This window comes from Chionomys nivalis, chromosome 3 (genome assembly GCF_950005125.1).
Source record: "Chionomys nivalis chromosome 3, mChiNiv1.1, whole genome shotgun sequence".
Classification (NCBI taxonomy): Eukaryota; Metazoa; Chordata; class Mammalia; order Rodentia; family Cricetidae; genus Chionomys; species Chionomys nivalis.
In genome coordinates, this window is record NC_080088.1 from 109,515,017 (window position 1) to 109,539,803 (window position 24,787).

At 49.2% G+C, this 24,787-nt stretch overlaps 2 protein-coding genes across 3 annotated transcripts; one reads left to right on the plus strand and one right to left on the minus strand.

The window, feature by feature from the left end:
- The first annotated feature begins 40 nt into the window (after positions 1 to 40).
- Eif2b1 (eukaryotic translation initiation factor 2B subunit alpha) lies at positions 41 to 11,001 on the plus strand. The gene is made up of 9 exons (XM_057764371.1): positions 41 to 123; positions 1,327 to 1,428; positions 2,969 to 3,105; positions 3,203 to 3,319; positions 5,002 to 5,118; positions 6,551 to 6,615; positions 7,366 to 7,441; positions 8,797 to 8,922; positions 9,674 to 11,001. Exons 1-9 carry the CDS (start codon positions 111 to 113, stop codon positions 9,836 to 9,838), a joined length of 918 nt encoding a protein of 305 aa, XP_057620354.1. The 5' UTR covers positions 41 to 110; the 3' UTR covers positions 9,839 to 11,001.
- Positions 11,002 to 11,135: 134 nt separating this feature from the next.
- Positions 11,136 to 24,439, minus strand: Ddx55 (DEAD-box helicase 55). 2 transcript variants are annotated; one of them, XM_057764369.1, is made up of 14 exons: positions 24,276 to 24,439; positions 23,016 to 23,066; positions 22,851 to 22,937; positions 21,592 to 21,683; positions 21,413 to 21,475; positions 20,294 to 20,443; positions 19,298 to 19,487; positions 17,310 to 17,392; positions 16,092 to 16,223; positions 14,463 to 14,555; positions 13,171 to 13,285; positions 12,666 to 12,834; positions 11,777 to 12,069; positions 11,136 to 11,554 (listed from the first exon to the last, which is right to left on the minus strand). In XM_057764369.1, exons 1-14 carry the CDS (start codon positions 24,381 to 24,383, stop codon positions 11,378 to 11,380), a joined length of 1,803 nt encoding a protein of 600 aa, XP_057620352.1. In that variant the 5' UTR covers positions 24,384 to 24,439; the 3' UTR covers positions 11,136 to 11,377. The 2 variants fall into 2 exon arrangements, with proteins under 2 accessions (XP_057620352.1, XP_057620353.1); XM_057764370.1 differs by having other exon boundaries at positions 24,048 to 24,412.
- Between the last annotated feature and the right edge of the window lie 348 nt (positions 24,440 to 24,787).

Here is a 24,787-nt window from a genome sequence, read left to right on the forward strand (position 1 = left end):
CAAACGACGTCACCTCAACTTCGAGGCGTAGGAAGTGAAGTTTGAAGCGTGCGACACGCTGTCAGCCTGTGGGTTGCTGCCCGCGCGGTTGCGAGGCTCGCGGAGAAGCGATGGAGAACCACGGTGAGTGGGTGACCCGAGCGGCGGAGACACGGGCAGTCCGGGCTCGAGCTGCTTCCTGCTCTCACTGCTTTTGTGCCGTGGTCTAGGCCTCTCGGACGCGCGCAAACTGGCTTCAGCACACGCTGTCTGAGGGGCCTCTTCCAAAAAACTGGCTCTCTTGCCGGGCGGTGGTGGCGCACGCCTTTAATCCCAAAACTCGGGAGGCAGAGGCAGGCGGATCTCTGTGAGTTCGAGGCCAGCCTGGTCTACAGAGCTAGTTCCAAGACAGCTAGGACTGTCACACGGAGAAACCGTGTCTCGAAAAACAAACAAATCTGGCTCTCAGAGTCAGTGTACAAGCCTCCGTGTCCGGGTGTCCTCTGTGCGCAGTAAGAAGACACATTGTCGAGCCGGGCGTGGTGGCGCACGCCTTTAATCCCAGCACTCGGGAGGCAGAGGCAGGCGGATCTCTGTGAGTTCGAGACCAGCCTGGTCTACAGAGCTAGTTCCAGGACAGGCTCCAAAGCCACAGAGAAACCCTGGCTCGAAAAACCAAAAAAAAAAAAAAAAAAAAAAAAAGAAGACACATTGTCCCTACTTGAAGGAATAAGGCATCGTTAGTTTTCTTGTCCATCATGGTTACCAGGATGTTTCTGTTGAGTGAAAAACGAACTAATATACTTAGTTTAATGAAAAATAAGCTAGGTAGAACTGTATGCATTTTCCCATTTGTATTTGGGCACACGAGTAGACTTGACTGTAGACTGCTCAGAAGGCTGCAGGAGAGATTAATAGAGTGGATGAGAGGACTCCCTAGACTACTAACCCCTGGGCTTGGCCTCTAAAGTCTCTGTCTGACACACCAATAGCTTTTCCAGCGCTCTGTAGGCAGAGGCTGGCAGGTCTCAGCGAGTTCAAGGCTAGCTTGGTCTGCCTAGTGAGTTCCAGGACAGGCTCCAAAAAACTATAGAGGAAACCCTGTCTCAAAAAAAACTAAAAAGAAAGAAGAAAAACCAATATGAAAGAGGTGTCCCTGTCAATAGTAAGGAAGTATCTCCTATCCCAATCAACACTTGTTCCCTGTAACTTTAAAAGCTGCTCTTCTTTTAAAAAATGTTTTTAATGTTTTTGCTTCTGATTCAAGGTCAGCAGTTGTTATCAAGCGCTCTAGCCTCATCTTGCTAAGTTTGGGTGATGACTCGTGTTTTTTTCCTCTCTTCCTAGAGTTAATTGAATACTTTAAGTCTCAGATGAAAGGCGATCCTAACATGGCCTCAGCAGTGGCTGCCATCCAGACCTTGCTGGAGTTCTTGAAGAGAGACAAAGGTACAATGAGTCACCTGGGCCTTAGGAACGTTTTCAGATCACTTCTAGGAGAGCAGACAGGGACAGGGAGCCGTGCAGATCTGCCTATAGTCTCAAGCTCAGCTACTGTCTCTGCGTCCATCCTTTTGGCCAGGGAGCCCTCAGGCTGTCACCTAAAGGACACCAATCTACCTATAAAATACGCTGGGAATCGAGAGTCAGTATAACAATCTTGGCCAAAAGGCTTAAAGGAAAGCAATAATTTAGCTTTATAGATGAGTACCAAGCTCCTAGCTTGTCCTAGATTCTGTGCAGATGCTATAGAGAATGTTCCAGAATAAATATTGCTAGGTGTAGTGGCACATACCTTTGATCCTAGCACTTGGGAAGCAGAGGTAGGTGGATCTCTGAGTTCAAATCCAGAGTGGGTTTCAGGACAGCCAGGGCTACACCGAGAAACCTGTCTCCAAAAACAAAATATTCTGGTAGTGCTTGCTTTTACTCCCAGCACTTGGGAGGCAGAGACAGGCGGATCTTTGTGAGTTCGAGGCCAGCCCGGTTTACAGAGCTAGTTCCAGAACATCCAGGGCTACACAGAAACCCTGTCTGGGGGGGGGGGGGGGGGAAATCTGGCATCAATATTCATTGGGATCTACTAAACAAATATTGTAATCTTAAGATTTTGGCATAATATGACCTCTTTTACACAGAAATTATAATGATGCCTTTTTTATTTTCATGGGGTGGCCAAGAGAAAAATTTCTCTAACACAGCCTCGAGTGTCTTCCCAATGTACACACATTCAGATACTGTGGACCTGCACTGTCTCACCATCTGCCATGCTGTCGCTTACTGCAGAACACATGAACGCAGCCCTGCTGGCTTCTTGGATTTTTAATTTCTATCTTATTATTAGCGTGTGCATGAGTGTGGAATGCATATGCCACAGTGAGCCGGTCGGTGTGCTTAATGTGTGCATAAGTGTGGTATGCATATGCCACTGTGAGCCAGTTATTAGTGTGTGCATTAGTGTGGTATGCATATACCACGGTGAGCCAGTGTGCTTAGTGTGTGCATGAGTGTGGTATGCATATGCCACGGTGAGCCGGTGTGTTTAGTGGACAGCTTTCCAGAGTTGGGTCTTTCGCACTCAGGCCACCAGGCTTGAGCCGCACAGTGCTTTTGCTCAGTCATCTCATTGGCCTTCTTTGCTCTTTATACCAAGTGTGTTCCTACCTTGGGCCTTTGTATCACTGATGTCTACACAGAAGCTGTCCTCGCTGGGTCCTTTCCTATCCAAATCTCCGTTTAAATGGCCTGTAATGCAAGAGGCCAGCTCTTTACAGTAGCTCACTCTTGTTCATCGTCCTACCGTCTCCTGTCCTCTGACAGTTTGTCACTTGTGTGTTGTTTATTGTTCGTGAGAACAGAGCCCTCTCATGCAGCATCTCCCAGTGGCTGGCACAGAGATGCAGCCAGTGTTCTTTGTAAGAGTGGATGAAGTGCAGGCCCGCAAAGGCCGTCACCCTAAACGAGCATCACATTCCTGACGCCATTGCAGGGGAAACACTGCAGGGCCTGAGGGCGAGCCTCACCAGTGCCATAGAAACCCTGTGTGGCGTGGACTCGTCCGTGGCTGTGTCCTCCGGTGGAGAGCTCTTCCTCCGTTTCATCAGCCTCACCTCCCTGGAGTACTCTGTAAGCCCCCTCCCTCGGGAGCCTCTTCTACTTCTCTGTTGGCCTGCAGATACTGTCAGCATCCTGCGGTCTCTCTTCATTTTGCTCCTCTCCCCAGGATTACTCCAAGTGTAAGAAGATCATGATTGAGAGAGGAGAGCTTTTCCTCAGGAGAATATCCCTGTCAAGAAATAAAATTGCGGATCTGTGCCATACTTTCATCAAAGACGGGGCGGTGAGTACACAGCTCCCCTGTGCTGCTAGAATCAAGAGCTTTGGAGTCAGGCTACTGGGCCTGAAGTCCTGACTCTGCCACCTACTGCTGGGCCCAGGGACAAGTCACTTCTCTGTCTTGCAGTTTTCTAGTCTGTTAATAAGGACAGCAGCAGCTGACTGGCTGGCTGGGTGGGACATAAATGAGATACCTCCTGTAGCCAGTGCTCTGCAAACACAAATACTATAGAGGCTCACCAATGTGAACTGGGAGAACATGGGACCAACATAAGTGAGTCTTGATTTTAACCTTTTTTTTTAATTGGATCTGGAGATGAAAGTAAGGACCTCAGACATGCTAGACCTGCTCTACCACTGAACTATGCCCATAGTCTCTTAGCAAGCTATTTTTTTAAGAAGTGTTTTTAATTACATTTGTTTCTTAATTATGTGTTTGTGCGAGTGTGCAGAGGTGCCACAGCGAGTGTGTGGAGGTCTTCCCACTGCGGAGGATCTGAGGGTCTAAGGCTTAGTGACAAGCCCCTTTACCCACTGAGCCATTACACCTGCTCCAAAGAAGTGTTTTTAGATTGGGTGTGTACTTAGATCTCTAACCTGAAATGAGTCTGTCCAGACCAGCTGTTCCCATGGTTACTGCCACATATTTGAGCCAGCATCAGTCCTGGGTGGAGCTGTCCTTGTCAAGTGGGGAATGGCAGGTAGAGCCAGTCTCCAGCTTGTCCACTCCACCAGGTGATGAAGCCTTCACGTTTCCTGAGCATCAGCACAGCCCCTACCACTCAGCCTCCATGCACCACGTCTCTACCTGTATCACGGCTTTACTGCATTTCCCAGCTTTGAAGTACGCTATTAAGTATTTGTGACTTACGGGGAGGTGGACACGGAACTGTGTTAATGGCAGTGTCAGACACACCTAGGCCAAGTGGAGGCCCAGCCGTGACACTACTTAGCTCGCACAGTGTGTGGCTGTGGTGTGTGTTTCTGGCCCGCACCACCCACAGCTCTTAATCGGGGTTAACAGATGGGTTAAAAACCGAGCTGCTGAATCTTGAACCTGCGGTCAGATCACCCTCAGGCTTGTTAAATGAAGACTCCTCAGGTTCAAGATGCGGCCCGAGAACCTGCGATTCTGGGGAATCGTGTCCACCACCGCGCCTTGTGTGGTCCTCTGCATCCTAGAACATACGTAGTCTGTGTGAGTCCACAATTATCTGTGCCAGAAGCTGTATTAACCCCACAGTGCTCATCAATTTTGGAAATGAAATCTCTTAGCGTAACTTGTATATAGTTAGAGATCTATTAGATTTTTACGTCTTCTAGAAAACTCAGGTGGCTCTGCAACAGTGGGGTGATGTGACAGAGGGGCCCCTAGGGCCTGGTTTCCCTGGCCTTGCGCTGCCAGGGTCTCATCAGGTCCTGTGTTACCTCCCCTTCCCAGCACCTGTAAGGCCAAGTATGCAAGCTCTGGCTTATTGGCAGGGAGCCAACCCGTGCCGTCTTCTGTACGTTTGGGTTCCTCTCGGGCAGGACTGTTGAACTTCCGTGGGCTGTCAGAGTCACCCTTCCGATTGTGGTTGATCTGCAGCATACAGGACAATAAGCACGCGTCATATAGCAGTGCGGGCAGCACGGGCAGTGGCTGACTGGCAGCCCGCCCCTCTGATGAGGTTTCTTGTTCCATAGAGAATTTTAACTCACGCCTACTCCAGAGTCGTCCTGAGGGTCCTAGAAGAAGCCGTGGCAGCCAAGAAGCGGTTCAGTGTGTATATCACGGAGTCTCAGCCTGATTTATCCGGGCAAGTATCTTGCCACTGGCCAGTGAGTCAGCATTGCCTTGGACCCATTCATGACTGTTCTGCCCCTGGGAGGAAAGTCCCTGTGGGTTTGAGGGGCACAGTACAGGCTGTAGCTTTTTTTGTTTCTTTTTCAATTTTTAGGGTTTTGCTCTTTTTTTTTAAAGTTTGTTTGCTTTTTTTTTTATGATTTGTTTATTTAATCCATATACAGTGTTTTGTCTGAATGTATGCTTGCAGACCAGAAGAGGGCACCAGATCTTGCTATGGGTGGTTTTGAGCCACCATATGATTGCTGGGATTTGAATTCAGGATCTTTGGAAGAGCAGGTTAACCTTGACCCATCTCTCCAACCTTTAAGGATTTTTCTTTAGGGAGTTACATCAGAGGAACAGCAGGCGACTGTATGAAAAGCTCTTATCAGTTGGTGGTTGACAAAACCATCTCCAGATGACACGAAAAGCAAACTTCATTACCAGGTTCCTTTAAGAGCATAGTTTTTGTTTTTCTTTGTCGTGCTGAGGAGTGAATCCAGGTCCTGCACATGCTAGTCAGGCACCCCGGAGCCGTACCCACAACTCTGTAGTTTAAAAAACTAGTGATAAGCCAGGCACGGTAGCGCACACCTTTAGTCCAGCACTTGAGAGGCAGAGGCAGGCAGATCTCTGAGTTCAAGGCCAGCCTGATGTACTACAGAACAAGTTCCAAGACATCCAAGGCTACACAGGGAAACCCTGTTTCAAAAAGAGAGAGAGAAAGAACCAGTGATGGCTCACTGACTGCTCTTGCAGAAGATCTGGGTTCAATCCCCAATACCTAAATGGTGGTTCACAACCATCTGTAACTCCATCTTTAGGGAATCCCACGCCCTCTTCTGGCCTCCTCAGACACCAGGCGTACATGTGGTGTGTCTGGCCCATGCAGGGAAAACACTTACTCATTGTCTTAGGGTTTCTCTTGGTGTGCGGAGACACAATAACCACCGCAACTCTTGTAAAGGCTAACATCAGATTGTGGTGGCTCACATACAGTTTCAGGGGTCCAGTCCATAATATGGTGGGGAGCATGGCAGCAGGCAGGCCGACACGGGGCTGGCAACATATTGATCAGAAAGCAACAGGAAGTGGACTGTGACACACTTCCCCCAACAAGGCCATATCTGCTCGAACAAAGCCACAACTCCTATAGTGCCGCTCTCTGTGAGCTTATGGGGGCCAAATATATTCAAACTACCACACACAGAAAACAAAAACAACTAGATCTTAAACAAATAAAGATAAAAAATTAAAGAACTTGGGTTCTCCTTTCCCTGGTCCAGAGTCACGACCTGCCCCATAAGCCACTGAGGTCACAGGACATCTCTGTCTAAATCAAGTTCATCATGCATCACTGTGGGACCTTTTGACTTTATCTAATGTCCTCATGTCACCTTCAGGAAGAAAATGGCCAAAGCCCTCTGCCACCTCAATGTTCCTGTCACCGTGGTGCTGGATGCTGCTGTTGGGTAAGTATGACTCTCCCACGTGTGCGTGCTGGCTCCAAGCGGGGCTTTCAAATTGGAGTGTGAATCCCATGCATAAAATCTGACTGGGTAGCATCTCTCCCTTAACAAATAGGCAGCCACTCTGCAGTAGCAAGGTTATCACAAGGTCATGAGAGGGCCCAGCATTGGACCCGTGTTCATGCATGTTAGTGGCGGGGGTCTTATTTCTGAAACAGGCTCCTGTAGCCCAGTCTGGCCTGGAACTCAGTCCTTCCTCAGCTTCCTAAGTGCTGGAATTGCAAGCATGGGTGGAACACTCAGCTGTTCCTGTTTTCAGAGTAAAAGGATAAAGTCAACCTGTGGTGAGCAGTTAGGTGGTCAGTGGCTCACTGAGGCTTTGTCCCAGCTGGGCCGTCAGTGTCTATCACTGAAGACGAGTAGTCTCTGGGAAAGAAAGCGCATTACTAAGGAGACTAGGAGTGTGTTCCATAAGCACTTTCAGCAGCTCTGACTGTCTCAAAAAGTAACCTGTGACTCAACCTATTAGCACTGCAAGGCAGAGGCAGGTGGATCTCTGAGTTCCAGGCCAACCAAGGCTACAAACCGAGACCTTGGCTCAACAGTTTTAATGCCGTGGCAAGGTACAGTGCCAGGGCAGCTGCCTGTGGCAGACGCCCTGTGAAAACAGCTGTGGGAAGAGTTCACCATCATCAGACATTAACTAGAGCCAAGAAAAGTATGTGAAGCCTTTGCTTTTGTCCATTTCCTCAGCTACATCATGGAGAAAGCAGATCTTGTCATAGTTGGTGCTGAAGGAGTGGTTGAGAACGGAGGCATTATTAACAAGGTGGGTACTGCCACACTGGCCTTGGACGCCCCTGTAGCACAGATTTCATCTTTAGAGGCTGGCCTTTGTGACACTTGTCAATTTGCACATTTACACAGATAGGTGCTTTTGTTTGGATCTGTGTTTTGACACAGGGTCTTGTGTGGCTGAGGCTGATCTGATGCTCCTGTCTCTGCCTCCCAAGTGCTAAGATTACAGGTATGCATTACCACACCCAGGCAAAACAGATTCAGCTTAGACAGTTGAGTGTCTCCGGCTTTGCTTACATTTGATTGAAGGTATTAGTCCTCGGGGTTTTCTTACCTAGGAAACTATCCATGACACAGCATCTTGGTCATGTTACGCTGTGCATGCACCATCTTGAGGCTTTGGTTCAGTGGCTTTCAGCACGATCACACCATGCTGTCACCAGTGTTTGTAAAACTTTGTTTGTCCCAGATGGCCTTTTCCCATGTCCCTGGGTCCCCTTTGTTCTGTCCTGACTTTTCCAGTGCTACTGGCACAAGTAGACTCGCGAGCTCATGGCTTTGATCTTGGCATACTTCACTGGCCCTGCCGCCTCGGTCATACCCCCACCCCCGACTGCAGCGTGTGTCGGGGCTGCGTCCTTTGACAGTGTGGTCATGGTCACTGATAGTGGACATTGGGCTTTCCCTCCACTGGCTGTGGTGCAGAGTGCTGCTGGAACACTGGTCAGCAAGTGCCTTAAGTCCCCGGGAAGTGAAGTGGCTCATCCTGGCTGTACTTGCTTTTCTCTAGCTGGTGGTACTAAACATCTTTTCATGTGGTTTGGGACCATTTATCTTGGAAGAAAAAAAGTGTTTTGGGTTTTTTTTTTTGTTTCTGAAGACAGGGTTTCTCTGTGTAGCCCTAGCTGTCCTGAAGTAGCTCTGTAGACGAGGCTGGCCTCAAACTCAGAGCTACCTACCACTGCCTGGTCTGTTTTCTTTCTTCCTTTCTTTTTCCTCTCTCTCTCCTTTTTTTTTTTTTTTTTTTTTTTTTTTGTGATATTTCATGCTGGCCTTGAACTCAGTATGTAATTGAGCATGCCTTTGAATTTCTAAATCTCCTGCCTTACCTCCTGGTAATCTCTAGGGATAACATTTTTCCCACCAGGGCGCGATTTGGGCAGTGCTGGCTGGGGCTTGAACTCATGGCTTCAGCATGCTAGACAGGCATTCTGCCAGCTGAGCTAAATTCCTAGCCCTCAAAGAGGACCTTTAAAGAAGAAAACAAGCCAGTCTCAAAAAACCAAACGAAACAAATTACCATGCCAGAATTGCCCTTACTCTGCTTCCACTGCGGTGAGTTGAGCAAGCTAACCTTGCATCTCTTCCATTTCCCTGACTTCTCAGATTGGGACCAACCAGATGGCTGTGTGTGCCAAAGCCCAAAACAAACCCTTCTATGTGGTCGCAGAAAGTTTCAAGTTTGTACGGCTCTTTCCACTCAACCAGCAAGATGTCCCAGATAAGTTTAAGGTGGGTCTTACATAGCTGACAGGGTCTGGTTCTGTAATGCTCAGAAAGGTCCTCGCTTCCCACTGCTGTCCTCCAGTGCTCTTCTATGGTGCCGGACACACTTGTTTATTTACACAGCAGAGAAGCTGTGCTGTAGCACCATTAATAAAAACCCTGAGACAGAAATTGGGGTTCAACCTGAAGGTCAGAAAGGCAAAACAGCCAGCCACTGGCTCTTACCTCTACCTCAGTCTGAAATGACGATCCTGCCTCCAGGAATCTCAGGATGAGACTGTGTGTGAGAGCTGTCTCCTGTCTTGTCTTACATACTCCTCTCTAGGGCTGGGATCAAAGGCGTGCACCACTACCACCTGGTTTCTATGGCAAACTAGTGTGGCTACTGGTATTAAAACTGCCTGTTCTGTGAGGTGGCTGTTTTACTCTCTAATCTTCAGGCAAGCTTTATTTATTAAAATACAAATGAAATAGCACCATACTGTGTGACTGGTGGAACCCCAGCCTTAGAATCAACTCATCTTCATTCCCACCTCTGCTTTTATAAAATGTGACCTTGGCCAGGCCCTTCCATTGAAGATATCTGGGATGGGATGGGATCCTGAGAGTACTGTCCCTCCTAGCCTGCCACATAGCCAGTTTCCCCGACATGGGGGCAGTCCTGTCGTGCGCTCACTTAGCGCTCAAACTACAGCCTCAGCAGTAGAGAGCCTGGATACGAGGCCAACCCAACTAATGCAAGTTCTTCCCTCCTCAGTACAAGGCAGACACTCTCAAGTCTGTGCAGACTGGGCAGGACCTCAAAGAGGAACACCCGTGGGTGGACTATACTTCCCCGTCCTTGATCACCCTGCTGTTTACAGACCTGGGCGTGCTGACGCCGTCTGCTGTAAGCGATGAGCTCATCAAGCTGTACCTGTGAGCAGAGTCCCTCCTGCCAGCTTGCAGGGAGCACGCGTGCAGGGTGAGCCAGCCGGCTCCAAACTGAACCAGTTCGCGTCGGAAGTCCTGGAGAATCCTTTCAACTCAGCTCTGTCACATCTGGAACCTGTTCCCAATTCTAGAACCAAGCATCCTTCCGGTTTTCAGAAACTCAGTCTGTGGAAGTACAAGTTAGGTGACTGGCTGCAAACCCAAGGAAGGAAAGCACATGAGTGGGCAGTGAAAGTGACGCAGGCCGCTCTGCAGTGACGGCCACTGAGAATACGTCATGGGGTGCCTTACAAACAAGGCAGGAAACACTGCTGGCTACATCTGGCATCAGGGCTCCGTCTCCTCGGCAGGGTCAGGCCAGACAGGAAAAACACCAATGCCTTCCTTCCCAGGATGCTGCTTACAGAATGTCTGGACCTAACCTCTGTCTATAAAGTAGTTTACTTTAAACATGATTAAGTCCCCAACAGCGTTTGTAAATTAAACATGGGAACAGATCAGGATCTTTTTAAATAAATTATATAAATGATTTGGATATGGTATTGCATCAGTACCAGGAGACCCAGGCCACAAACTGTAAGCACAGTTGGGCAGAACACCACAAACAGCACTGTCTCAGGACAGAATTCCATCCCTGGCTTACACCCATCTGCCAATAAAATAGCACCAGAGTCAACTCGAAAATATCCTCACTCAGCCGGGCGGTGGTGGTGCACGCCTTTAATCCCAGCACTCGGGAGGCAGAGGCAGGCGGATCTCTGTGAGTTCGAGGCCAGCCTGGTCTACAAGAGCTAGTTCCAGGACAGGCTCCAAAACCACAGAGAAACCCTGTCTCGAAAAACCAAAAAAAAAAAAAGAAAAAGAAAAGAAAAACCGAAAAAAAGAAAAGAAAATGTCCTCACTCTAGTTGGGGTGTGGTGACACAGCCTGTGACCCCAGCACACAGAGCCTGAGGCAGGAGGATTGTTCTCAAAGCATCCTGGACTACATAGTATGGCCCCTATTGCAAAGGAGAGAAAGAACCCAGAACCTACTGTGCAGAGCCGCGTCTGCAGGTGCTCCAGACAGGCCTGCACAGGACATGCAATATTTGGGAGGAGGGGAGGGGAGGTCATATGACTGGGAATACTTAGAAATTTTACAAGGCCTAAAATCAAGTGTGCTACAGTATCTGTTTTTAAATGGTAAAAATTTAAAATATATATATGAAAATATATTTCATATATATTCATATATAAATATATTCATATAAAATATTTCATATATAAAAATATTTTTAAGTCTGTAATAAAATACAAAATTACACCAGAAAAAGTACACTTAATCAAAATCCAATACTGACATCTGTTATAAAGTACAAATTTCCACTCAAATAATGAGTTCTGTGAGACTCTGTTAGGACTGTAGTGCTCGTGGGTGTCCAGTTCTTTGGTGTTTTCCCGTCAGCGCAGACAGCTTTCCAGAACAGTCTTCCCGGAAGGGCAGGAGTGTAGGCCAGTGGCGTAACAGCCTTCACCTGAGGCTGAGGTCAGCCGTCCTCTTCCAAGTCTGAGACCCCTAAGTCTGTCAGCGGGACTGTTCTTTTGGTGCTTGTCAGCAACCCCTTCTCAAATTCTTCTTCTGTGATCTTACCTTTCTTAAACTTTTTCAAGAGCCTTGTATCATTAAGGAGTTCCTCCATATCCTCATCATCGATATCTGAACCCTGAGTACAGAAGCAAGCAACAAGGCTGTTAGCTGCAGCTCTAGAAAGCAGCGGATCCTGTTGGGCCTACAGGAGCCAGGGTCAACTAACACCAGAGGCTCCAAAATGAATGGGGGAGTGCGGCGTCCACACAGCCCAGCCTACTGTGGCCACCTTGCTGTCCTCACACACTGAATGTCGAGGTTCTAAGGAGGCTAAGGAACAAAGAACACCACACTTTACCTCATCCTTTTTCCTCTTCGCATTCATCTTCTTCTTCCTCTCCTTCTTGGCCTTCTGCTTCGACCAAGCTTTATTTTTGATGAACTTTCTTCTCCCTTCATTTTCTGTCCTCTCTTTTCTTTTTTGCTCCAAAAGTTTCTGCCTCTGTTTTTCTCTAATTTTATCTTTAAATGGAATCATGTCAGTATCGATGTCTGTGGGCACAAAATCTGGAAACTGCTTCCCCCTCAGTTCTGGCATCCTGGGCATCCTTAGCAGGGCAAACCCTCGAGCAAGGCTCGCAAAGTCGAGATCTAATAGATAAGAGCTTAGAGTCAGCACCGCAAGACATCACAGCTGGGCACAAGTTCCTCATGATGTTTCTTCATTAAATGACGTAATAAATTTAATTAGAATTTTTAAGAAACATTTTTCATCCCAGCACTCGGGAGGCAGAGGCAGGCGGATCTCTGGGAGTTCGAGGCCAGCCTGGTCTACAAGAGCTAATTCCGGGACAGGCACCAAAGCTACAGAGAGACCCTGTCTCGAAAAACCAAAAAAAAAAAAAAAAGAAAAGAAACATTTTTCAAGATGGAAATGGTAGTTTATTTTGTGTCTACTCAGAGCCCTATATAGGACTTTCTTTTTTATTTTTATGAACACTAACCTAACATGCCACATATTTCATTAAGACAAAGCAACCCTTGTCACCCAGAGACACAGAGAAGAAATATGATTATGTCAGACATGGTGGCACCCAGCTTTAATCCCAGTACTTGGTAGGCAGATGTAAGATCTCTAAGTTTGAGGCCAGCCTGGTCTCCACAGTAGGAACCGGCAGGGCTACAGAAAGACCCTGTCGTCCCCCCGCCCCAAAAAAAAGGTTAGAGAAGGCAAAGCACCTGCTTACCCTTCAGCCTGAAGATGAGGCTGCACTCGTGCTTTGCATAAGCCTGGACGAAGGACACGAAGGCTTTCATGCCCTTCTCGAACACTGCCCTGTCGGCCATGGCCATGGCCCGGAGCTTTGGCAGAAGGTCTACTGTGTTTCTCTGGAGGCTCATCTCCTGCAGGGGGCACTACACAGAGACCACCATCTCACCTTCCCTGCAGTCCCTCCAACCCAGTACCTTCCAGAGCTAATAAACCAAGGACAGCACAGTACACCAAGAGCCAGGGGCCAAATCCAGCCCAAGCACATTCTTTAGTCAAATGGGAGTTTGGAGCTCTTTTTTTTTTTTTTAAAGTTTGAAAATGGCATTGCACATAACAATCCCGACTAGTAAGATAGCAGGCAACAATAGGCAGTGTTCCCAAGTCATGATGCTGGCCAATGCCTCCCAACCCAGCCCAGGTGAGTTGCTAACCTCCTCTCAGTTGCTAACCACCAGCTACCAGGCCAGTGTGCCACTTACTTTCTGGTTAATGGCCAGGAAGTTGATGTACGCCTCCTCCATCGGCAGTAGGAACACCAGAGCGCTGCCACCGTGGCCTATCCGGGCTGTGCGTCCACAGCGATGCACGAAGGCACTAAGGGGACAGGGTGGGGCAGTACCCCAGGGTGGCAGTGAGCAGTCAGGATTCAGCCATGCAGCTGTCGCACGACACAGTACTACATAGTGAGTACAGAGGAGGTGCAGAGAAACAGACGCTGCAGACAGGATCTGAGGGATGGTCTGCTGGCTCTGAGGATACCTGACCAAGGCTGGGCTTCCTCAGATCACACAGCAGTCACAGGGCAAAACTGACAAGCAAGAAAAAGCCTAAAGATAAAGTGCTCTGGAATGACAGATGCCATGAAAAGCATCACTTGAATTTGAACTCAGCTCTGACATTTCAAAAGTGTGTGAGGAAAACAGCATGGCAGTGCATGCCTCTAGTCTAGCGCTCCTAAGGCAGAGGCAGGCGGATCTACATGGGGCGGCAACGAGTTCCAGGGCTACAGAGAAACCCTGTCTTCAAAAACCAAAAGTAAACAAGAGATAAGTATATGGGGAGTGTCCGCACTCTCGGAGAGACGCAGTTTACTTTAGAGTAGTCTGGTGCTCTTTTCAATACTCTGTAATTTGCACTTTCATTTTTATTTATCCTCTACACACACACCACTTTACAGACAGTATCTCAACTCGGCAGCCCAAGCTGATAAACTCTGGACTTCCATCCTTAGCCCCCTAAATACCACTATTATAAGCAGGAGTCACCACACCTGACTGTCTGAACGTGATTGCTAGAACACACCAAAGCTATTTGGCCACTTGCCTACTTCTGGAATTGAATGTTTCAGGAGCTGGCTATCACCCAGCTGGTAGAGTGCTTTGATTTCAAAAGCCAGAAGCCAGGCGGTGGTGGCGCACGCCTTTAATCCCAGCACTCGGGAGGCAGAGGCAGGAGGATCTCTGTGAGTTCGAGGCCAGCCTGGTCTACAAGAGCTAGTTCCAGGACAGGCTCCAAAGCTACAGAGAAACCCTGTCTCAAAAAACAAACAAAAACAAAACTAAGCCAGATGTGGTAGTACATGCCTGTAACTCCAACACTCAAGAGGTGACGGCAGGACGATCAGAAGTTCAAGACCATCTCTGGCTACAAGAGACTCTTGTCTCAAAGAAAAAAAAAATTAAGATGTTTAAAATTTCACTGCACATTCACCCCTCCAGGTTCCTGTCTCCCTCAGCTCAGTCCCCAGACAGAGGAACAATACCTCACGTACCTGGCATTGCTGGGAGGGTCGTACTGTAAAACCCAGTTAACTTCAGGAATATCAATTCCCCGGGCCATCACATCCGTGCACACCAGGATCCCACTAGCAATGAGAGAGCAGCACATGAGCCTGGCCATCCCTTAGCCATCATGTGTTCCAACCCAGCGACAGCAGTGCAGGGCTCTGGAGTCTCTCACACAAACAGCTACTTTCTTTAATAGAATACTTTGATTTCTTTTTTCTTCCTCCTACAATCTTCCCAGACTTTATAAACTGCCAACAAAAGTGGGGAGTAGAGGAGGCTGCAGAGATGGCTCAGCACCCATGACAGGCAGCTCACACCCACTGTTAATCCAGTTCTGGGGGATCTGATGTTCTCTTCTGGGATCCAGGGGCACCTGGATTCACATGCATAAATCTACACACATCACGCATAATCAATAATAAAATGTCATGGAGACACAGACACACACGAGGAGTGAGAGAGACAGCATAAAGATTCTTTCTAGCCAGTACTAGGGTGGAGCCAGGGCCTCTGCATGCTAACAAGTGCACTGCCAACCACTGAGCCTCACCTGGACCCTATTTCCCTTTTGAGACAAGGTCCTCTGGTCCATCCCTCTGTAGTACAGGATAGCCTTGAATTTCATTCCTCTTTCAATCTCCCACACACTGGGGTTACAAACATGTACTGCCACAGCTGGCTTAATTTTTTTAAATTTTTATTTGCCTGCATGTATGTCTGTGTGACGGTGTCAGATCTTGGAGTTACAGATAGTTGTGAGCTGCCATGTGGGTGCTGGGAATTGAACCTGGGTCCTTTGGAAGAACAGCCAATGTTCTTAACCACTGAGCCAAGTCTCTAACCTCTGGTTTAAATTTTCTTAATTCGTGCATTTCTACTTGAGAGATAAAACTGTAGAGGACCGGGGGCTGGAGAGATGGCTCAGTGGTTAAGAGCATTGCCTGCTTTTCCAAAGGTCCTGAGTTCAATTCCCAGCAACCACATGGTGGCTCCTCACAACCATCTGTAATGACGTCTGGTGCCCTCTTCTGGCCTGCAGACATACAGACAAAATATTGTATACATAATAAATAAATAAATATTAAAAAAAAAAAAACTGTAGAGGACCTGCCCTCAGCAGCCACCAGAAAACAGGCGACTAGGACAGCAGCAAGGCGCCCGCTGTGTTCTTGTTGCTGCTTGAATGGAACCATGCAATGCTTAGGAAAAACAGGAACAGCTGTGCTCGTCAATGCACCCTAAATCCCCTCTGTCTGGCCAGCGCTCTATAGCCCACAGCAGGAGCTGTCCCAAAAAGACTAAGGGACTGTGTTTGCTCTTGTTTACCGGGGGCAAATAGGTCCTCAGACCTCCACCGTGCCAAGCCCTGGGAGACACAGCAGTGAACACACAGACCTGTGATGGAGCAGAGAAATCTAGTAAAAACTAGGTGACCCCACCTTAGTGTATGGGGTGAGGGTCCAAAGCAGGCTCTGGGTGCCTTCAAAATGTAATAACTGGGTGGGAACCAAAAAGGCTCCAGGGGGGCAGAGGGAGAAGGGGCAAGTGCAGGACCTGAGGAGTCCGGTGACTGGTGACCTGCCCCGCCACCGAGGACACCGGTCCCCACTGACCTCTGCAGCTTGCGGAACTCCATGAAGATCTTATTGCGCTTGAACTTCATCTTCCCGTGGATGCACAGGATCTTGGCTCTCTTGAGCAGCGCCTCCAGGGCCTTCCCGTAGTACTCCACACACGCACACGTGCTGTGCAGAAGAGAAAGCAGTTGGCCACTGGGGTCCAGGGGCTGGGGAAGGATGCAGAGAGGGGCAGGTGTAGACAGGAACTCTCAGGACAGTGGGTACAGACTTGCCAAAGGAGCCCCTCACTTCTCGCCACCATCCACCCAACCCCTCAGACGCCAGTGCAAACCCTGACATGGCTCCTGCTGTCTAGCAATGGCCCAGTAAGCAGGACCTACTCCCCCATGCTGTCATCAGATCAGATGGGATTTGAATTTCCTGTCTTTCTGCTTGGCCTCCCAAGTACTGGGGTTATAGCAGAGACCAAGCCTGGGACCAGTCTGATGCATTTCACTGTACAAAAGTCAAAACAGGTTAGAGAGGAAAAAGAGAAGCCATACTGAACATGTTGGCATATACCTTTTATCCCAGCACTGGAGGGGCAGAAAGAAGCGGATCTCTGAGTTTGAGACCAGTCTAGTCTGTATGCCTAGTTCCAGGCTAGCCAGTGAATCCCTGACTAAAATAAAACAAACAAACAAAAACAACCCAAGCCCACCCAAGCAGGCACCTGTTCCTATCTTCCTCGTGGTAACAGGACACTCTGTGGCTGACCAAGCTGCTCCACCTATCTCTCTGATCCTGCTTCTCAGAGCAGCATTCAGCTCAGTCTAAGTAAAAGGGGTGGAGGCAGGAGCACTGCCTACTTCCCCCTACTCTCTGCCTCGGTGAAGACGTGACAAGACCACACGTACAGTGGTCATCTGGAAGCCACAAGATGACTCTCAAGATGAAAGAAAGGTTCTGAACTCAGGAGGCAGAGGCAGGCAGATCTCTGAATTCAAGGCTAGCCTGGTGTACAAAGTGAGTTTCAGGACAGTTTGGACTGTTTCACAGAAAAACCCTGTCTTTAAAAACCAAAAGGATGAAAGAAAGGCAAGGTGGAGGCAGGTGTGGGAACATCAGCCTTGACACCGCTGAGCCCACACGGCAGAGGCAGGAGCTGCTGCTTCTGGACATCACCTCAGAAGCTGGGCTTTAGTCACCAGGTGCACACAGCCAGAGAGCCCCCTGTGCTCCCCGCCATCCCAAACCTGACCTGGAGCCTACCTGAAGAAGACCAGGTGCTTCTCCTGCTGATGGTTCCGAAGGAAATGGACGAGCTGATTGAATTTCTCATCTGCCTTACATATCTACAAGGAAGGGGAAACTCACATACTTGCAAAAATAATCCCATAACTGTTTTCAGTTCCAGCCTTTTCTTTCTTCCTTTCTATTTTTTTAGGGGGACAAGGTCTCACATAGCCCAAAGTGACCTCAAACTCTTGTAGCAAAGGTTGGCCTTGAACTCCTGGTTCCTCTGCCTTCACCTCCTGAGGACTAGGATTACAATAATGTATGCACCACCACACCCAGCACAGCCTTCACTTATTAATTTTAATATGCTGACTTATGTGGAGAGGCACACGCACAGAGGTTGAGGGTAGCGGGCAGGAGTCAGCTCTCCATCTGCCAAGTTGTACCCACATTGAAATCAGTGCCTTCACCCACTGAGCCAAAGTCAACCTGCCCAGCTCAGAGAGAACAAGACAGACATCCCAGCCTGCCCGGCTCACAGAGAACAAGACAGACATCCCAGCCTGCCCAACTCAGAGAAGTTTGATCGCGTGCTGCTGCCGCCGGTGTTCACTTTATGTCATAAAACTGACTGGAAAGCACTGCCATATCAGGCAACTGTTCCCAGGACCCAGCAGACAGCCAGGCCTGGGCCAGCTGCGGTACCAGCTCCCTAGCCCAGGCAGCAGTGGGTCCAAGTGAAACGAAGAACACACGTTACCTGCAAGCTTGAATCTAAGGCCACGTTGTTCCAAAGCTGCCACAGTAAGACAAGCACAGCTTCAGGAAATAAGTGTACGTGAGGACCTGAAGCACTGCCACGGAGACAGGCTCCACCCTCTTCCCAGTCAAGTGCTCAATCCAAGGGCCCCAACCAGAAACATTCAGTCCCAGTGAATGAGTTTTCCTGGATTTTGTAAAATTAACACTGCAGGTTACAAACTGGTCTCATGGGGCACAGTAATTCAGGTCTGTAATGCCAGGGAGACAGAGGATAAGGAGTTCAAGGCCATTTTCAAATACACAGTGAGGCGCATGCCTTTAATCCCAGCATATGGGAGGCAGAGGCAGCGGATCTCTGTGAGTTCGAGGACAGCCTGGTCTACAGAGCTAGTTCCAGGACTGTCAGAGAGAGCAACCTTGTCTTAAAAAACAAACAAACAGGGCGATGGTGGTGCAGACCTTTAATCCCAGCACTTGGGAGGCAGAGGCAGGTGAATGAATCTCTGTGAGTTCAAGACCAGCCTGGTCTACAAGAGCTAGTTCCAGGACAGGCTCCAAAGCCACACAGAAACCCTGTCTCGAAAAACCAAAAAAAAAAAACCTTTTACGCCAGGCAGTGGTGGCACACGCCTTTAATCCCAGCACTCGGGAGGCAGAGGCAGGTGGATCTCTGTGAGTTTGAGAGCAGCCTGGTCTACAAGAGCTAGTTCCAGGACAGGCTTCAAAACCACAGAGAAACCCTGTCTTGAAAAACCAACCAAACAAAAACTCTTAGCTGGGAAGTGCTGGCACATGCCAGCCTGTCTACAGAGTAAGCTCCAGAACAGCCAGGGCAGTTGCACAGAGAAGCATGAACAGACAAAAAGTTGTTGTGCTAAGACACGTCTAACCGTCATCTAAACGACCAAGAGGGTGGCCTCAGTGTTTCCTGACTCTTCCCATCCTGAGCAGCTGTGGCGGTTGATTCACTATCCAACGGCCCTATGTCATGGGTCTATGAGGGACGAAGCTGAGACCCCCTCCGAGTCCTGGCTCCTGCTCTGTACCGAGTAGTAAGCCCTGCCACTCATGGGAAGATGAGCCTCCTCCCTTCCCCAGCCCAGCTTAAGGAAAGGCTAACCCATAAATGCCAACATCCCTCAGGCAGCTGCTGTCTGACAAGAGCTCATAGTCCACACAATGTGACCCTCTGGTCTCAAGCCAGCCCCATTTCTGTGGATAGTGGAGGCACAGGACAAAGCCGCAGGCTCCACACTCACCATGTAATGGTTCTCCAGGCGGGATGGGGTCTTCTGGGTACTGCTGGCTGCCACGCCTTTCTCCTTCACAGAGATTCGGACAGGGTTCCGGAGGCCTGCTCGCACCAAGTTCTCCACTTCCTGTGTCTGCGTGGCTGAGAAAAGGCCTGTTCTCCTCTGCTTTGGCAAGAACTCCAGGATGGTGTTTATGCTGGAAACAATACACACACACACACACACACACACAAATTAAAGTAGAGGAGCTGGGCACAGACTAAGAGGCAGAGGCTAAAGGACTGACAAGTCCAAGGCCAACCTAGGCTTCAGAGCTAAGTTCTAGAATAGCCTGGGCTTCACAGTAAGATCCGGCACAAAATGAATCAAATATTAAAAGTCCAGATGGCAGCTGGGCACAATGGCCAATGTGGTCTACAGAGCAAGTTCTAGGACAGCCAGAGCTACATAGAAAATCCCTGTCTGAAAAAACCAAATCAAAACAAAGCAAAACAAACAAAAAAAGAAAAAAAGAAAGAAAAGAAAAGTAGGGATATCATCCGAACACAGGCCACACCACTGGGAGATAAAAGCATTATAATTTCTGGTCCTCCTTCATCAAGTTCTCTCCAATACAAGTGTATAGGAATTGGCATGGACTACATGACAAGCTACATACATGAATCATATCCTAAAACCTGTCTATTAAACAACATAAACATATTAGAGAAACCATGAACAAAAACATAACATCAAAAATAGAAAAACTGAAACTAGCCAGCATAGTGGCCTGTGCTGCTGACATGCAGGACTCAAAAGATCCCGAATTCAAAGCCACTCTGGGATACAGAGTGAAACTTTATCTCAAACTTTAGCACAATACACAGACTCATCTTTTAAAAATAAAAGAACTGGGACTAAACCCTGTGACAGAAGCAGAGGGTCAAGCCACCTGAGGCTTCACAAAAGTCCCACTGCACCTCCTACCAGCTTCACCCCTCCAGGAAGTCCCCATTCTAGTACCTTGCTTCAAAGCCCATGTCAAGAAGTCTGTCTGCCTCATCCAGCACCAGGACATCCAAGCTTCTCACACAGCTGGCCAGGTCCAGACCCTCAGCCTTCCTCCGGAACATGTCCTCCAGGCGTCCTGGGGTGGCCACAATGATGTTCCCACTTTGGAAAGAAAGCTCCCATTTACCGTGTGCTCTGGATCTCAGGAACAGTTACCAAGATACCAAGTCCCCACCCTGCAAGGCCATCTCCATGCCAGGGAGAATGATGGCTGCACGGTAGACAGCAAGGGCTGGGAGAGGGGAAGATCTGGTTACAGGCCAGGATTCGGGCAGGATGGGCAAGGTCCAGCCCACTGGCCACAATGGCCACCTGTGTTAGCAAGCATGTTGCTGGCATACAGCCACACTCTACCCCTACTGTAGACTATCTCTGCCATCTCTCTCCACTGCAGCAGAGAAACTGCAACACGACACCACATGGCCCACACAACTCAGGCCGACCTCTGACCTGAAGCAACAGAAAACACAACTATAGCAGGGAGACAGATGGGGTAAGGGTGACTCATGGCAAAATACTTGTCTGGTATGCATGAGGCCCGCAGTTCAGATCCCAGCAAAAACAAACTGGGAAAGAGAGAGAGGAAGAGACAGAGGGGAGAGGGGAGAAAAGAGAGAAAGGGAGAAGAGGGGAAGGAAGAAAAAAGAAGGGGAAGGGGAGGGGAGAATAAAAAAGAAAGGGAAGGAAGAGGGGAGAGTGTTAGACCAACAGGCGAGGGCCAGATGTGACCGTGCAAACCAACTGCTTATGTTTTCACACAATGCAGACCATAAGCAACTGCTAAAAAAATCTGAGACACACATGATTGGAATTCCACCCTCTACAGTCTTCACAAGCTGGCAGCAAGGAACCAGCCTTGCCAGGCAATGCTCAGCAACAGGTGAATACTAGGGGCACCGGGCGTTCACACCCAGGTTGTTTACATAACTGCCCCGACTCCCAGGACAACCGGAGACTAGGAGACACAAGGGAACCAGGAGGTGGGCAGGGAGGAAACACCCTCTGGAGGACCCCAAGGTACTTCCTAGGAGCCAAGAGCACAGAGGCAGGAGCAGGAACTTGCAGGCTCACCCATGCTGCTTGAACCTCTCCACATCTTCTCCAGGGTTCCGGCCTCCGATCCACAAGATCTGACTGAAGCAAGAAATGGGACTTGGAGCAAAGTCAGGCAAAATAACAACCCAGGCCAATAGGGATTCTCCACACCCATCACCTCAAGTGCCATCTCGAGGGCCCTGCACCCAAATCACCTGAACTGCGGGAAGTGCTTTGTGAAGTGCGAAAGGACCTCGTCAATCTGAATGGCCAGCTCCCGAGTGGGAGTGATGATGATGGCTCCGACCTGCCCGCATGGAGGGGAAACCACAGGGTCAGCAGTACATAGGTTCCGGGTGGGATCGCATTAGTGCTGCATCGTGTATCCTCAGACAATTCCTAGGACTTTTCAGCAGTCCCAGGGCATATCACATATCACACCACATCAAGAGCTGTGAAGGGCGGCTCAGTGGTAGGCACTTGCCTACCATAAACAAAGCCCAGCACCACAAAACAAAAATATAACCAATATAGGGCTCAGGGATGGCACTGGGCACTCTCCAAAGACAGGGTTTCTCTGTAGCTTTGGTGCCTGTAGACCAGGCTGACCTCGAACTCACAGAGATCCGCCTGACTCTACCTCCGAGTGCTGGAATTAAAGGTGTGCACCGCCGCCCGACAAACCCTTCCTTTTATAAGTCTCCTTGTCCATGGTATTTATCACAGCAAGAAGAAGGTAATTAATACACTCTCTGTGTAGCCCTAGCTCAGCTGGTTCCATCCTCTGTTTATTCCTCACATTTCTTAGATAAACTTCATATTTACAGAGAGTCACCTGCTTCTGCCTCCCACGGCTGGGATTAAAGGCATCCAATACTAAGTCCAGCCAATATTGAAGGCTCTTTTTTTTAAGATTGTATTTATGCACATGAGGTTTGGCCTGCAAGCATGGACACACATCCTGTGCATCCCAGGCCAGAAGAGGGCGCCAGATCCCTTATAACTAGAGGTACAGAGATTGAAAACCCTTGGGAGATCCTGAGAAACAAACCCAGGTCTTCTGCAAAAGCAACCAGTAGTACTCTTGTCCATTGAGCCCCCACTGAGGGTATTTTAAACAACAAAATCACAACAAAAGCCACAAAAATGAGGAGCTATGGATATAGCTCAATAGTAGAGCACTTGCCTAGTAAATACAAGATCCTAGGTTGGGTCTTCAGCTAAGAGAGGATTAAAACAGACAAACACAACTAACAGATTGCTCATGAGGATACCTGCTTACAGTATAAGAGTGAAAATGGCATTTCTACCCACACCCACAGGTGACCAAGAAAGTACCCAAGTGTCATGAGAGCAACCCAGCACTGACTTTGGTTTAACAAGCAGGTAAATTCAAAATAGACTCCTCAGATGCCAAACAGGACTCAGCTCAGGCCTAAACCGTCCTGCCTCCAGGACAGTCAGCCCTCCTCACCTGGCTCTTCTTTAACTTCTCCTCCCTTCTCAGAAGAATCTCCACAATGGGGATGACAAAGGCCAGGGTTTTCCCACTACCTGTCACCTGCAAAGGGACAAAGGTTTTGCCTTGCTTCCCGCTTGGCTAGGAGGACGAGGGACGGACTGTTGATGAGATACTCACAGCCTCCGCAGCGACATCTTTGTTTTTCATGAAAAGAGGGATGGTGGCCGACTGCAGGGAGAGACAACAACAGCTGTTTACACAGCACCACAGCCAAACAACAGAGACCCAAGTCCTAGGGACACGGGGGTGACTGAGGTCAAACTGGGCCCCGCCCCACAGGGATCCCGAGTAAACAGTCCCCACAAAGGGTTGAATTAAATGGGACAAGTTGTAGCCAGGTGCAGTGGCACACGCCTCTAATCCCAGTTCTCAGGAGAGAGGGCAGGCAGAACTGTCTCAAAACCAACCAAGCAATCAAGAGAAACACTGTGAGCTATCTATAAGGTCAAGTGTGGCAAGAGTCCTGGATTCAAGTCCTAACACTCCCATTGTTCCTTCTTGGACTAGGAAAGAGCTGGAGGCATTGGACATTTTAAATTTATTTTTACTTATCTGTATGTAGGCTACAATCATAGAGGTATGCAGGAAGGCAAGAAAAGAGTGTTAGATCTCCTGGAACTGTAGTTATATTCAGTGGTCACTGTGGGTGATGGGAACTCAACCCTGGTCCTCTGCAAGAGCAGCAAGTGCTCTCACCACTGAGAACGCTGGAAGCATAGGATTCACCACCAGCCCCCGGGGATCTGCACTGGTATTTCTCTCTGTGGCAATCAGCTTTCCCCAGTCACCGAAAGCTAGCCCCTCCCCTCCCTGATTATCCAGGTCTCAGAATGACAACTCCCTCAGAGACCTGCAGCCTCACTTCACCGCACGAGTCTATCTCAGTTCCTTCATAACGCTCAGCACAAGATAAATTACCTCCTTCCTATGCTTCTTTCTCTAACACCCCCTCTAAAAATAAGGCCCACGAGTAGGGACCAAGACTGTCAAGTCTCCAGAGCCTAAATGAGACCCAGATACATTCCAGGTCCTTAATAAATGGTTGGTGAGCTTTTGGTTGTTTGCTTGATTGCTTGTTTTTGATAAATTGGGCAAGGAAGACTCTGTTTCCCCAATAATAACCACAGGTCACAGTCACCGGGCGCCCACCTGGATTATTTAGTTCCCACAATACTATGAAGAAAGTGATTGTCATCATTTCTCAGACGGAAAGGGCATAGATTGAGCCACTGTCCGAAGTCGCTAGAGCAGGCAGGACAGGCACGAAGCTCTGAGACCCCGGAGTGGGTATCGTGAACACGCGTGGCACTGCCCCGATCCCCGAGGCTGCATTCGAGCGGCTGACCGCTCGGCCTCGCTTCCCAGTGGGCCCGATACCTGCACCGGCGTCATGTGCGGGAAGCCCAACTCGCGCAGTGCGCCCAGCACCCGAGGATGCAGCGGCACCTGCAGCGACTCCCAGGCACCCTCCGTCACGTGTTCCATGGCGCTTTCCCTGGCCTCCACTACTAGACCGCTCGGAACACCGAGACGGTAACCACCAGAAGCACTTCCGCTTCCGGCTGGTCCAACGCCGGGCGGAAAACCGCACTCCAGCGACGACGTTCCGGAGGGCGTGCCCGAGATGCTAGGAAGAGAACAGCGGACTGGAAGGCGAAACGGTAGGGCGATGGGAGTGACAGGGAGGATCCCCGACTTGTCCCAGTTAAGGATGCTGGGGTTCCTCCCGCCCCGTCGGTGAGCATACAAGGAGCATGACTCTCAGGAATTCGCGGCCAAGCGAGGGCGCCAGACAGTCTCCCAGCTGAGCCTTTAAGCTTAGCTCACCTGCGGACCTGGGGTCAGCTTTCGCTGCTGTCTTCCCCACGCCCTTCAGTCTGATCAGCAGA